At 38.7% G+C, this 15,933-nt stretch overlaps 1 protein-coding gene across 1 annotated transcript; it reads left to right on the forward strand.

The window, feature by feature from the left end:
- The first annotated feature begins 12,119 nt into the window (after positions 1-12,119).
- Positions 12,120-15,933, forward strand: LOC134297860 (proto-oncogene Mas-like). The gene is made up of 2 exons (XM_062976645.1): positions 12,120-12,247; positions 14,897-15,933. Coding segments are annotated over exons 1-2 (948 nt in total). The 5' UTR covers positions 12,120-12,245; the 3' UTR covers positions 15,843-15,933.

Consider the following 15,933-nt stretch of genomic DNA (forward strand, 5'->3'; position numbering starts at 1 on the left):
AAACTGGTTTACTCATTAATTTTAACTGGTTAACCAAATCCCCATGCTAAATGTATGAGAAGCAAAAATTAAACAAGTCCTTTCAGAACTGCAAGCACTGTCTCAACCAAATTTTGATAATTTATTCACACTTTCTTTACTTGCAGCAATAGCCGATATAGTGGAAGCAACCAAGTTGGCCCACCCATAACTGGCAGGCAAAGCCTAAGGCATGGGGGATTGGGCACATTTGAAGGCCCTCATGAAGGAGACCAGGCATGGTGGGGCCGGTTGACAGGGACAGAGCTGCAGGCTCTTTTAGGCTGCTCCGCTCCCCTGCTGTGTTCTTTGCTTCCGTGTGAGGTGAGGGGCAGGTTCCTAATGGGGCATTAGGCCTTTCCCTCCTTGCTCCCGCCCCTCACCCTTTCCAGAGGATAGTAGGGTTTCTATTGCTATGCCTTTGCTCCAGGGATTTGCCCTACAATTTGGACAGTTTCTGCCCTTGGCATTTACTGGCAGGGATTTCCCAGCAGAGCATAAGGGCTGGGCTGGAGGTTTGGATGGCTGCACTAAGCAGAGTTCCCTTCCTGGGCTACCTCAAGGAAGGCACATCCTGCAGCAGAGGTTTGCCCTCCCTCCTCCCTTTAGAATAAACTCTTAATAAGTTGTTGTCTGGGTGTGTCATATTCTCTCGACCTCAAGTCAGGACCTACTTATCTCCGTGATCGCCTCCTCCCCTATGAACCCACGCGGGCCTTAAGATCTTCCGGGGAGGCCCTTCTCTTGCTCCCACCTCACTCCCAAGTGCGGTTGGTGGGGGAAGAGGGAGAGGCCTTCTTGGTTGTGGCCCCTCGACTCTGGAACTCTCTCCCCAGGGAGATCAGACTGGCACCTTTGTTGTCCACCTTCCGGAAGGATTTAAAAACATGGATGTTCAGGTCACATTTCAGTGAATAGTCCCACCAGTTAGGCAGCTTGTCTATAAATTCTCATTGCACTTTATATCCACTCCTCACCATTTTAGATTTCCAGTGTCTTGATGAGATTGTTCCTCTTGTCCCTATTCTTGACCGTCCCTGTACTTCCCACAAATCCTACTTAAGAGTCCTGCACAAGTCACCCTCCACATATGCTGTACCTGCAGCCAGGTTTTAAAGTACTGTATATACTCGAGTATAAGCCTAGTTTTTCAGCCCTTTTTTAAAGACTGAACCCCCCCCCCTCGGCTTGTACTTGGGTGAGGGTCCTGGTTGGCTTATATTTGGGTCAGCTTATACTCAAGAATATATGGTACATTTATTATTTTTCTCTATTATTATTGGTATTATTACATTTATTATTTTTCTCTATTATTGTTGCTACTACAGTAGAGTCTCACTTATCCAAGCTAAACGGGCCGGCAGAAGCTTGGATAAGCAAATATCTTGGATAATAAGGAGGGATTAAGGAAAAGCCTATTAAACATCAAATTAGGTTATGATTTTACAAATTAAGCACCAAAACATCATGTTATACAACAAATTTGACAGAAAAAGTAGTTCAATATGCAGTAATGTTATGTTGTAATTACTGTATTTACGAATTTAGCACCAAAATATCATGATATATTTAAAACATTGTCTACAAAAATGGCCTGGATAATCCAGAAGCTTGGATAAGCGAGGCTTGGATAAGTGAGACTCTACTGTATTACATTTATTTTACTCTATTTTTATTATCATTATTAATACATTTATTATTTCACTCTGATCTTATTATTATTATTATTATTATTGCATTTATTATTTTGCTCTATTTATTATTGTATTATTTTCCTGTATTTATTATTACATGTATTATTTTACTCTATTATTATTAAAAGGATACATAAGCACATTTACATTGAAGAAGATGAGAATAATGATTTGATCAGAGTTGGACAGTCTTATCTTAAATTTGAGCTTTATGTAAATACAGTAGAGTCTCACTTATCCAACGTAAACGGGCCGGCAGAACGTTGGATAACCGAATATGTTGGATAATAAGGAGGGATTAAGGGAAAGCCTTTTAAACATCAAATTAGGTTATGATTTTACAAATTAAGCACCAAAACATCATGTTATACAACAAATTTGACAGAAAAGGTAGTTCAATACGCAGTAATGCTATGTAGTAATTACTGTATTTATGAATTTAGCACCAAAATATCACGATGTATTGAAAACATTGACTACAAAAATGCGTTGGATAATCCAGAACGTTGGATAAGTGAGACTCTACTGTATTCTAAAACATTTAACCTACTGATGCCTCAATTAATGTAATTTTTTTGGTAACTATTTTTATTTCTGAAATTTACCCACCCTCGGCTTATACTGGAGTCAATGTTTTCCCAGTTTTTTTGTGGTAAAATTAGGTGCCTCGGCTTATATTCGGGTTGGCTTATACGCGAGTATATACGGTAATTGCTGTGTTTTGTGTGATTTATGCTGTTTATATTTATTTTGTTGATATTGTTTTAATTCATATACTGTGTTTTTAACCTATGTTTTGCTGGGCTCGTCCCCATGTGAGCCTCCCCGAATCCCTTCGGGGAGATGGTGGCGGGATATAAGAATAACGTTATATTATTATTATTATTATTATTAAGTCATAATTGCTGGGCCACATAGGAAGGTTGCAGAAAACTCCTTCCTTTAAAATAATGCTTAATGAATTATTTTCTGGGGGGGAGACACTCTCTCTCAGCCCTAGGAAGGCACAGGCAATTCCACTCATTAACTGTGTCATCACATACTGAGGCCTACATTTTATTGCATGCCTCAGGTTAGGAGTTAAGCTTTAGCCTCATGTTAGGCTTTAAACTCTTGCAATTATATTAGGGGGCTCTCTTGTGTTTCAGGCCCCATATTAGGCTTTAAACCTTGTCATTACATTTAGAGCAATCTTGTTCTAGGCTTCGCGTTCGGCTTTACAGCATTTGCCAGTATATTAAGAAGCCATCATTTGGAGGTCTCCTTTTTGTTCAGACCTCATGTTGGGCTTCATGCCTTTGGGCTGTTGCTTCCTCAGGCTGGGGCCATTCTGGAGGAAGCCATGTGGTCTTCACCTGTATCTGAGAGGCTGTCCAGGTTCTGCCTGGTCAGGCTCATGGCATAACAAACTCAAAGGCACCACATCTGGTCTGTCCTGGAAGCTGTGCATTCATACTCTCTTGGCCTGAGAACAAAGCACAGACACACTATTGGAGGTATAAATCTGCATTATGTGGCCAACCGTCTGGTTCAGGGTGGGTATCCTGGCTGTGGCCTTCAGGCCTGTATTTTCACCTCATGCTAGGCTGAACGTTGGGTCCTTCCTGGAAGAGGCTGCTTGCTTTGCTGCCACTGGGAGTGACATTTTCTACAGTCTTTGAGAGGAGTTGCTAAGTCCTGCTTGCTCAGGCTCATAGTCTCATTGGGCAGAAGCAGGCCCACACTTCCCATTGAAATCCTGATAGGTTTATGTTGGTTAAAATTGTTTTTATTTTTAAATATTGTATTGTTCTTTCATTTACTAATATTGTGCTATGGTAATAGTATAATACATTGTGTATACATATAATCTTGATAATAATATTATAATATAATATAATATAGTACACTTATTTATTTATTTATTACAGTATTTCTTCCCCGCCCTTCTCACCCAGTAGGGGACTCAGGGCAGCTAATAATAATACTGTAATAGTGTATAATATAATAATATTAATTATATATTATATATTAAATATAATATTACTAATAATAATATGGTATAGTGGTATAGTACAATATAGTAATATACAATGCTAATATTGTGCTATGCTAATAATATAATATATTGTATGTACATACAACTTGTAAGCCGCTCTGAGTCCCCTTCGGGTTGAGAGAAGGTGGAGTATACATGTAGCAAATAAATAAATAAATAAATAAATGATTGTTGTTGGGGGGTTTTTTGCACTACAAATAAGACATGTGCAGTGTGCATAGGAATTTGCTCGTTTTTTCCCCCAAATGATAATTTGGCCCCTCAACAATCTGAGGGACCATGAACCGGCCCTCCACTTTAAAAGTTTGAGGACCCCTGGTCTAACTCCTGAAAGGCACAGAAGTTAAACGCTGAGATTAAATATAAATTTTAATTATATTACTTATATTAATTATGGTGAATATCCTGGCAGTGTCTTTCAGAGCTGTGCTTTTGTCTTATGCCAAGCCTCATCCATTTGGGGGATTGTAATCCAAAAAAAAAAAAACTCCATAAGAAAAACTTAAGTTTAAATACAATTTATGATGTTTTCAGGTATATAACAACTATGATAATTTGTGCTTGCTTTAAAAGTTTATACTTTAATTTCTCCTAAACTATCATAAAGTAATTTTTGAATATTTAGGTACCAGATTTAAGATATTTTATGTAGTTTCTAAAAATTTGATAATATGTATGGATCATTTATCTTGATTTTTAGATATGCCAATTTAAAGTGAATATAGATACATACACATATATAAATGATATTTCAAAATGCTGTATCTCTTATTCTAATCAACATTTTTTGTAAAATCTGAACACAGTTATAGATTTTATTATGTAATTGCATTTATTTTTACCCATTTACTTATCTTTACTAGTTTTTGAAATATAATTTAAAATATATTTTGAAATATATTTTGAAATGTATTTTGTGGCACAGCTGGTTAGTAGCCAGCTGTAATAAATCACTACTGACCGAGAGATCATGACACTGAAGCCTGGGTCGAACTGAGCTCCCGACAATTAATAGTCTTAGCTCGCTGACCCAAGCAGCTCGAAAGACAGTTGCATCTGTCAAGTAGAAAATTTAGGTACCACTTTATGCAGGGAGGCTAATTTAACTAATTTACAACACCATAAAACTGCCAGCAGCATGCAGAAAGGAATGAAGAAGTTACCATCAAGGACTCGGTGTCACAAGTGGACGATGAAGTGGCAGCTTCCCCTGTGGCCAGAATTGAGCATACCCTCATGAAGCCAGAAGCTGGAAAATGTTAAATTGCCTCTGTGTCTGTTTATATGTTGTATATCTAATGGCATTGAATGTTTGCCATGTATATGTGCATTGTAATCCACCCCGAGTGCCCTTCGAGGTGAGAAGGGCGGAGTATAAATACTGTAAATAAATAATATAATAATATTATTTTAAAAAAAAAACACATGAAACTAGTCATGTCACTGCTCCCTTGCTCTTCCCCTTTTCAGAGCTCTCTTATGTCTACTTTTTTCAAAGCAGCTGTGGGTCATTCCTTACTGTACGATTTGTCTGCTAGTTTGAGTTGCTGTTCTGAGACTTAAAGCCCTGTTAGCTGCTATTAGTGCAGTGATGGACAACCTTTTGCGCTTGGTGTGTCAAAATTCACCAGAAAACCTAGCATGACTTGGGTGGTGTGTCACTTCGAGAGAGAAAAAACATAATTTCGCAATATGTATAGTTTAAATAACAAAAATGTATAATATATAACTGTATTTAATAAACCAAAAACTATTTAACTTATCTGCTTAGTGACTTCTTTGTTCATCCATCAGTCCATTTCTTTTGTTGGTCTTGATATGATTTAACTTGTGTGGGGTGCCGTGAAGTAAGATAAGTGAGGGGGAGGCAGAATTCTTTAACTAACCTGCCTATTAATGACTTTTTTGTTATTGAATTTCATTGGCTAAATCTTCAATTGAAGGCTGGTATTTTGTATACTTCAAGCCTAAGCAAGCGCTACTAACTTCATCTGTCAATCTGTTTCTTTTGTTGGTTTTGATATTATTTAAGGCTGAGAATAAGGTCTCACAAAAGTACGTAGAGGGAAAAATTGTGAGTAAAGCCATTGCTATATTTTTCAGGGTGCTAAAAGTGTCTTGTAATCGGTTCCAGGCACTCCAAATTTCCTGTTCGTAGTGGTACTCCTCTTGATTCTCCAAGCGGCACCTTTCCAAATTCTCAAGCTTTGACCTCAAGCCGACAAACACCTAAGCCCAGATGCTGCCTTGAAATTTTGCAAGTTGCATCTCCAAATCATCAATTTGCATCTATTTCTAATGGCGGGAAACAGCAGCCATAGCACAGGCCCTCGCCTCTCCCAGTCTCCCCATCACTTATCTCACGAATGATGGTCAATTAGAAATCCACGACACCCCAGAACAGTAGATTGGATTATTGTTGCTGTGGTTATGTGGTTGCTAATAATGGTGATCACAGGGCCCTCAGAGATGTGTCCCCCGTGGTATTCCACTGCTTCCTGCTCTGCCGACTGGAAGTGAGGTCAAAGATCCCCATACGGCCTAACTAGCCATAAGTCCCAGAAGTAGACACTTTGTGCTGGAGTTCTGTTGTTTTGACCTACAGACCTTTGGCACAGAGTGTCTACACTACACTACAGCAAATGTTTCATCCTCAGCTACTGCACCTGGCCGTGCAAGAGTCAAGGATGAAACGTCCTTCTTGGCATGCGGCCCTACCCTGTTTCCCCAAAAATAAGACAGTGTCTTATATTAATTTGTTGCTCCCAAATATGTGTTAGGTCTTATTTTCAGGGGATGTCTTATTTTTTCATGAAGAAGAATTTACATTCATTGTTGAACAAAAAATGAACATTTATTATATATTGTAATGAGTTGTCATCACAAACCAGCATAACCAATCCAAACTGTATGCACACTACTAGAGAAAATGTGGTATTTGTGTCCCAAACATTGCACTGGGTCTCAGAATTTCTCTGTGAACATCTGCGCAGCCACTACAGATCTTTATGTCACTGAGTTTGGCAGCAGTGATGTTCAAATCAATGATAGGTAAAGGTTCCTTCCCAAGCTGTTGTAGATAGTGGGATCAGTGGATGCTCCACCCGTGGATACAGGATGTTGTACTTGTACACATTTTAAAAAAACTGCTGTGAGGAAGTAAAAGAGTTGGCTGTGTTTCCTAATCCCTATTACTGTACTCCTTTTTAAAAGTCAAACTTAAAAATAAAGAGGGTGAAAAGAGAGAAGGGGAGTGTTGGAGAGTCTGATAGAAGAGAGTTGCTCCCAAAGCAAAATGACTTTCCAGCCCGGGAGAGCATATCAAATCAAACTTTGGGAGGTGGTTTTTTCCCCATTGTCTCCACGAGGGAGCTTTCTCTCTCCCTCTCTCTCTCAGAGACGCCCTCCTTCTGCCTCTTCTTGGCACCCAAAAGTTTAGCGAAGGGAAAAAGCACTCCTTCTCCAGCCTTGTCTTCCTTCCTTCCCTTTACCTGTGTCTCAAGGGCACCCTCAGGGCTTAGACCAGGAGCAGGATGGCCTACAGGTAGGGCCACAAGTAGGTGACGGAGGCCTTGAGTTGCTCCAGCAAGCCAGGCCCCGCTTCAGCCATGGTCCGGGGAGGGAGGGAGAGGGAGGAGGTGGAAGCTGGGGTGATTCATGGCTCCTGAAGGAATGCGCCCCCTACCCCCCCTCCCCTTCCGTGAAGTCATTGGCTTCGGCCTCCTGGGCAAACACACAGAGTGGGTGCTGAAGGGAAAAGGACTCCCACCTGGTGATTTCTCCTGCGCATGTGACCTTGAGCAGAGGCATCTCTTTCAACTGAAGAAGTGTACATTGATTGTGAGTGAACTACGACTCCTACACATGCACCTTTCCCTCCTTTACATGATATGCGCCTTCCTTGAGTCATCTTACTTTATAGCTAGCCCCATATGCGGACACATGCGGCCACGTGTCAGCAAAAATGGCTAGGCGTGTCAGTGCTGAAACACGTGTCATAGGTTCCCCATCACTGTATTAGTGTTTCCTGTCATTCACCTGACGCAAGAAGATGCCTAAATGTCTAACAAAGCAACTGAACGTTTGAGTTCATGACAAAAAAAGGATAAGCCAACTATTAAAGACCAAGACAACAGCAAGTTCAGAACCATTGCAGCAGCTGGTACTGATGAGGACCCCAGAATATGCACACCTGAACTGCAGGTGAAAACTGAGGAAACTGCAGTGTCTACCACTAGTTCATCTAATCCAAGCCCTGCCAAAGAATCCATGGAACAGAAGCAAAGACAAGAAGCTGTGTCATTGTTAGACCTTGGACTTTATATGAACAAGACTTTCTGATGACCAATTGAAAACTCAGTTAGTGCAAACAGACTCTATTGCCAGGATATGTATTTCCTGTGGATAAGAAGAGGCATCTAAGTTTTCAACTGAAATGGTTCAGCAGATTTCCCTGGTTAGCCTATTCATTTAATGTACAAGGTGCACTCCGCAAGTCCTGTGTGGTGTCTGGTGGAGAAGTTGGGGATAAAGGTGGTTATCAGCAGCTTGGTGTATTGCTTGCTAGACCATTTGTCTATGGAAAGATGCAATAGTAGTCAATGACACCAAATGGAAACCAAAAATAATGGACACCAAAAAACAGAATACCATCGGAACAACTTTTGCTTTGCTGAAAACGTCTTGCTAATTCACAGTGGAAAACATCCTTATGTAATCCATCATCACAATAAAGGAAATAAGAAGAAAGCAGAAGAAAACAAAAATAAACTTCTGCCAATTGTGGAAACCATTGTCCTTTGTGGCCGACTAGACCTGGCTTTAAGAGGGAACAAAGATTCAGGACCTATTACTTGTGAAGAACCTTTGCACAATAATGGTAATTTCAGGGCCTTGTTGAGATCTCATGCCAGATCAGGAGACAGTGACTTGAAAAGTCATCTCGAAACTGCAGCTATGAATGCCCAATACACTAGTCCTCAAATACAAAATGAACTAATAAACATTTGTGGTGACAAGATAATCCAAAACAATGTTGAAATATGCAATGCATCACAGTGTTTCTGTTTTGGCAGATGAAACTGAATGTGAGTACCTCAGAACAGTTACTGCTCTCAGTAAGGTATGTTGATGTTGAAGTTGCAGGAATAAGAGAAGACTTTATAGACTTTGTGAAGATAAGTGATATGACAGGTGGAGGACTTGCAGACATTATTTTGAAAATATGGGAAAAATTGTGCTGAACTTGCAAAATTTGTGTGGACAGGGTTATGATGAAGCTGTAATATGAGTGATTGTATCAGTGGAGCACAAGCAATTATATCGCAGAAGTATCCAATGGCTGTCTTCATCTACTGCAGTGCTCTCTCAATAAATCTATCCTTAACAAAGACTTGCAGCATTCCACCTGTCAGAAACTGCTAAGGAACAATATCATCTGTGTGCAATTTCTTCAGAGCCTCATTCATCAGACTGGAACTGTTGAATTAAAATATAAAGGACTGTTTTCCTGAATCAAGAGCAAACAGCCTGTTGCTGCTTTGTGAAACTTGTTGGATTGAGCAACATGATGCAGTTTTACATTTTGTTGAACTGTACAGTATGGTGGTAAGAACACTTGAACTAAAAGAGAGTGCTCTATACAACAGTGAGACTTCTTCCCAAGCTGAACATTTCTTTTAGCTGTTCTGAATGATGAATTTGTAGTAACCATACACATTCTAAGAAAGCTTTTGTCATCATCCTTTCAGCTTAGCAAAACATTACGAAGAGTAGATATGGACATTTTTGTGGTCTGCAACATGTTAACCTTCTCTTAGAAAAAGCCAGGGAGATGCGCTCAGACTCTATAAAAGAATTTCAGGAGATATTTGACACAGCAAGATCAGTGGTGGAGTCTATGGGTGAAGAAGTGAAGTTTCCTCACATCTGTTCAAGGTAGACTTGTAAAAGCAACATCCAGGCAACTTCACTAATATCAATAGAATATTATAGGCTAAATATGTACATCCAATTTTTGGACTTTTTCTGCCATTAGCTTCAAGAAAGGTTTACAAGGTACAGGAATATAATTCAGAAACTGCAAATGTTCCTCCCTATTAATTGTGTGGTCATTTAAAATCCAACTTGAACAAGTGCACAGAACTTCACAATGAATGTCTTCAAGATACTGACACACTGTGGTGTAGAAAATTGAAAAATGTTGCACTTGCAGAAAAACTGTCAAATGCACTGGAAACATATCTTGTCTGTGATAGTCAGTATTTTCCAAATGTGAAGAAACTTCTTCAGATTTCGGCAACATTACCAGTGTCAAGAGCTGTTGAGGCTGTTGAAGCATCTGCCTTTGAGGATGAGGTCAAAGATGTTTTTTGTTTGAGCATGTTACTTCTGTGAAAGTGGTTTTCGAGATGTTTTGGATGGATCTGTTGTCAGGGAAACAGATCGTGTTTCTCATGAGAATCTCCCAAGGATTGACTGTGAAAGCAATGTGGGGAGATTGGAGGGTAATAACCCAGTATTTAATGCTCAGGCGAGAGGGTGTGAAGCAAAGACAGATTTGTTGTTATCAGAGACTGAAAGATAAACAAAAGGAGCCTAGGAGAAGGAGAAAATATGTTTAGGTAAGAGGGAGATTTCTTAAGGAATCTGAGTCTGTTCAGTGTGGAGATCAACGTTGGAATTTCATGAATCAAGATGCCTGTCTTTGAAACTCTGAGTCAGGAGTTCTGTTCTTGGTTTTTGGAGCTTGTTTTCCTGTTTAAGTTTAATGTCTCCTGTCTGGATTACAAATCTTGTTTCAAGTTTTCAAGCCTTTGAGATTATAGTCAAGTTGAAGTTTTCAAGCCTTGGGAATTTTAGTCATGTTTTGAGTGCCATACCTCGGGATTACCATTTCTTGTTTTACCTTCAGTGATTTTTGGATTCATGTACAGAGTTGCTCTTTGCCTTTTGTCAAGGTCTTGATATCTAGCTCATGGATGTAACTTGGATATTGCTTTTACAATCTGGCCTTGGATTGTACTTACCTGCATGCTTAGTTTGCTTATATTAAATGACTTTTAGAGAATTGATTGCACTATTTTGCAGCATTTACTTTTTATATACTTTTTTTCTTAATAAACTATTATTGTTGAACTGTGTGGTGTCTGGGTGAAACACGAATAAACAGGTGGCAACAACAGCTACAAATGAGAGGTCATTTTCAATTCTTAAACGTTGGAAAACATACATAAGAAGCACAATGGGGCAACAAAGACTGACCGGACTTGCACTCTTGAGTGACCACCGAAGTTTATCGATGGAGCCTGATTTCTGTCAAAGTGTATTGACACAGTTATCAAGTGTTACCAACAGACGTTGTGGTATTCTTTCCGTTTTCAAGACTTGAAACTTTGTAACTATTGTTTATTTTGTGTCAAAAGCATTGCATAAAATGTTAAAAGTTTAGAAGCAATGCTTTTGGGTTGGAAAGATTAGCCGTTTACAAGAAACGTTGCCCAGGGGACGCCCAACTGGATTCACTCAGTCTTAATAATAATAATAATAATAATAATAATAATAATAATAATAATAATAATAATAACTTTATTATTCTTTGAGGAGGCTCTTTCTATGTCCCCCACTTTGTAACTAAAATAGAAATTTGATTTAATTAACTCTATATAAAATATAGAATGAATCATATAATTTAAATTGTTGTGTGTTATGGACCTAACTCTTCATGAATAGCTTAAAAAATGTTTCAACCTCTCCCCCCATTTTTTTCTGGCTGTGGCCCTGGTTGTGGGGGTATGTATTCCTGCTATAAACTGGTAGTCTTGTTTTCTCTGTGATTAATTCTTCATTGTCCAATAATGATGCAGCGGGGTGAGGAGGATTCCTGGCCAATACTTTTCCGCTCCAAAATTACTGATCATGTCTGAGCATTCATTAGGGATCACCATTATTCCTTCTATCTGGAGGAGGAAAGAAGAAATAGGGTGTATGGTGACGTCTATATATTGATGGCATCATGGTGCAAATTTCTAGGATGACCTTGCCCATTTCAAGAAGCTGTCTGAAACAATTAGAGAAAAGATAGAAGCTGCCAAAATCATGAACAAATGTCCCCACATATAAAAGGTGTAGTACCTGATAACTTTCTGGCAATTCCCTACCAAAAAAAAGTGGAACTCCATTGCTCATAGTATGGAATTTTGCCTTCCAGTCATTCCATTCAAGTTGTCCAAAAAGTTACTATGACTGACATCAAAATGTACCAAAAGAACTAAAGCAAGCATACACTATATATCTCTATAGGAACAGAACTTGAGTTGATCCAAAGCAATTCCATTGAGAACTTAACCAGGCAACAGCTAACAATTGCCATGAGGTCATAAGATTCCACTTGTTACATAGGAATCATATTAGTGAAGTTGCTTGCATCTTTATAGAACTGTATTCCAATGAAGAGCAAAGTGTGATCACAGGATACTAAAAATTAGACTGTGACAATGTTAGTATTGACTTTTCTATATTGCAGTTTGATTTCTAAAAAAGAAAACAACTCCAATTTTGTTAATCACATCATAATGTTTCTGTTTTAGGGACTTCTTGGTGACCTGACAGATAATTTTAGTACTAGAAGCAAAAACAGACTCCAAGTACAAACAGAATTAATTTCAAATTCTTTTGTTAATAACTATATCTTAACTGCACATATTGAAGCATTTACTGGAGTCCAGGGAATTTTCGGTACTGTTATCTGGGCGGAGGCCAAAAGGGGCCCTAGACAGAGAAGGATAGTTCATTTTATGAGGAGCTGGGGTGGGGGTTAAGGAGTTAAATCATTTCCTTGTTTTCCTGTTATTCCCCCAACTCATGTAGCTGTATTCAAAACAACCGTTGTTTATGACAGGTGAAGGGGCGGGGGGAGAGAGAACGATTTTCCTCCTTTGACCCCCCCTTTCTCTAAAATCCTTCTCTATCCTTTTCTGTCTAGGCCCCCTTTTGGAGTCTGCCCAAATAATGGAACAGTACTGAATTTTCTTTTTGTCTAGAGAAAGAGATAGAGAGATAGGTAGGTAGGTAGGTAGGTAGGTAGGTAGGTAGAGCCTGCATATCATCAGATGTTTTATAGAGGAAAATAAATATGGTTTCTTTTACATATAAGTTATAACTCTCTAGACCATCCTGAAACATTAAGAAATATATTACCAAGTTAGCATTTTGTAGCATGTATGTGTGTGATTTACATGACTTTTCAGTCCTCTTTTCTAAAACCCATGCCTCTAATGTGAAAGAGATTTGGTTTACTACCCAATTTTTTAACACTTGGTTTTAATAAGATTTTTGTAAGCATAATTCTCAGCATAGATGTCTCAGTATAAAAAATGAAGAGGTGAAGCCAGTACCTGTTTGGGGGGGCATAGTCATTAAAGGAGTATCTGGGAGCACTGAATAAGACATGGGTCATACAACTGTGAAAATATTATATGCTCAAAGATGGAGAGACCCAACTTTACTAACAAAAACGATTGCTTGGTGAAATTGTAGGAACTGGCTCAAATGGATAGATTGACATTGTGGTCAAGGAGAAATACTTGGTTGATAGAAAGAAGTATTGGGACATGCTTATTACTTTTGTGAAGACAAGATGGGGGTATATCACAACTTTGGATATATGATAGATGGATGTGCGGGTAGATGGATGGACGGACAAACAGACAGATAATCGAAATATGTGGTTAGTAGAAGTGCAACCAAAAATAAAATATAATGGGAGTTCAAATATATATCAATTGTAATTTGTGATGAAAGGAGAGAAAGACATATGATCTATCCCAGCAGTGTGTAGTGTTGTGTTGTGTGTAGTGTTCTTTGTGAAGTGTTTATGTATGTAGTTTTCCCTTAGGGTTGTTTTATATACAATAAACTTTTTGTATGTTAATATCATGTTAAAAAGGTGAGACAAGTGTCCTGGGTGAAAATTAAAGAGTAATAAATTTAAAGAACTGTAGAGTTGTCAAATATCACAAGGGTCATCTAGTCTAATCCTCTGAGGATGAAGGGATCCACACTTAAAGAATCGTTAGCTGAAGATTTTCCAGTTGTATTTTAGAACTCCCCTCCATTTCAGCCCATTTCAATATTAAATGGTGCTAACTACAAGAAAAGCGATTCTACGTAAACATTAGGAAGAACTACCTAACAGTAAAAGCTGTTTATGCTGCCTGGAGGTGTGGTGGAGTCTCATTCTATGGAGATTTTTAAACCAGAGGCTGAATGGCCATCTGTCAAGAATTCTATTTTCCAGCATGGCAGGGAGTTGGGCGGGATGGCCCTTGTGATCTCTTCCAACTCTATGATATTATGAACCATCAGGTGTCTTCATCATATTGAGCCAGAATCTTCTTTCTTGTAATTTGAATCTATTGGTTTGGATTATATGTGCAAATTTGAAATATTGTACACATAAATGGTGATACATCAGAGAAAGTAATTGGCAGCAGAAAGAGAAAGAAAGACAAAGTGATACAGAAGCAGAGAAGTTCATTCACCACCAGCCCTAATTCTGTCCATCTGAATGATTTTTCTTCTCAGCCAACGGCACTTCATAGGGAAAAGAGGGCACCAAATTTGAAGGAATACTGAACAAAACACCAAATAATTCAGGGTTTATTATCAGTTTCACAGTCTAGCATAGGCATGGGCAAACTTAGGCTCTCCAGGTGTTTTGGACTTCAACTCCCACAATTCCTAACAGCTGACTGGCTGTTTGGAATGGTGAGAGTTGAAGTACAAAACACTTGGTGGGCCGAAGTTTGCTGATGCCTGGTCTAGCAGTTGTTACCAGTTGAAATTTCGGACCATCAATGATTCCAATTCTATCCAAGAATCTAGTTAATGTGGCACTTTCCAAGAAGTTCCACTTTTTGTAATTGTGCTGCTGTTGCATTTATATCTCTCTGTTTCTAAAGTCTGGAACTTAAGATGACGGAAGTTAAAACACATATAACTAATATAATGTACAAAAATTAAAAACAGACTCTTTCCCATCTTTGTGAATATTATACCACAAAACACATGCTCCTCTAGAAAGTTTCAACCTCCTCTTAAAACATGTTAATATCACAATAACAAAAAGTATGTTTGATTTTGGCAGGTTGACAAAGATTATGGAACATATGAACAGCACCATAGCGACAGAAGTTTCTTCTCTTCAGGATGAAAGGAAACCAGGCAAACCTGTTGATGTTCCACGTAGCTTACAAACAAGGATACTGTTCACATCTTCTCCAGTCTGCCTCTTCGGGCTGTTACTAAATTTACTCATTATATGGCTTTACTGCTGTAAAATCAAAAAGACTAAATTAACTCTATATTTTCTTAATATGGCCATTGCTGATCTTATCATAATCTTCTTAAATGTTACCATTATTATTGCATATTTTACACCCCTAAATCCCAGCTTAAAGGTTCGACGGATATTGCAAATTCTGCATGTATGTGCATTTGATACCACCTTCTTTTTTAAGGCAACGATCTCTGTAGAACGGTACATCTTTCTTAAGTGGCCATTTTGGTATAATCACTACCGGCCCAACAATTTCTCTGTCATTATAAGTATTAGTTTATGGGGTTTGTCCTGTGTAGTATCATTTGTGACCTATTACGGCTGTTATCCAAGATTCGATGTCAGCGTCAACACACTTCTTAACAACTGCAGAGCTGCCAATGCAATTGAAATAATCATTGAGTTGATCATTTTCCTTCCCAGCATGATCATCTGCACTTTTGCCCTTTGGATCAGAATGCAAACTCCTGTATCAAGACTGGATGTTTCCATTGTGGGTTTGGTTCTTATATGTCTTATCATTAATGCCCCAGTTAGAATTACTCAAATCACTTCCTCTTGGGATTATAATGTAGATAGGTATGTGCTAGGCAAGATTTCTCTCTTACTAGACTCTGTCGACAGTGCTAGCAACCCTATCGTGTTCCTTATTGTTGGTTGTAAAAAGAACCAGAAGGCAATCCTGTTTCTTGAGACTGCTCTGGATGAAGGAAACACAACAGAGAAAACACAATCCAGCGAAGTATATGCCTGAAAATATCCTGCCCAGAGCTAGACACGAATCCTTACACACAGAGAAATGCTGTTTAATATTCTGAATTTCAGAATAAAAATGTAAACACTTG

The sequence above is a fragment of the Anolis carolinensis genome, chromosome 1, assembly GCF_035594765.1.
Source record: "Anolis carolinensis isolate JA03-04 chromosome 1, rAnoCar3.1.pri, whole genome shotgun sequence".
Taxonomy (NCBI): domain Eukaryota; kingdom Metazoa; phylum Chordata; class Lepidosauria; order Squamata; family Dactyloidae; genus Anolis; species Anolis carolinensis.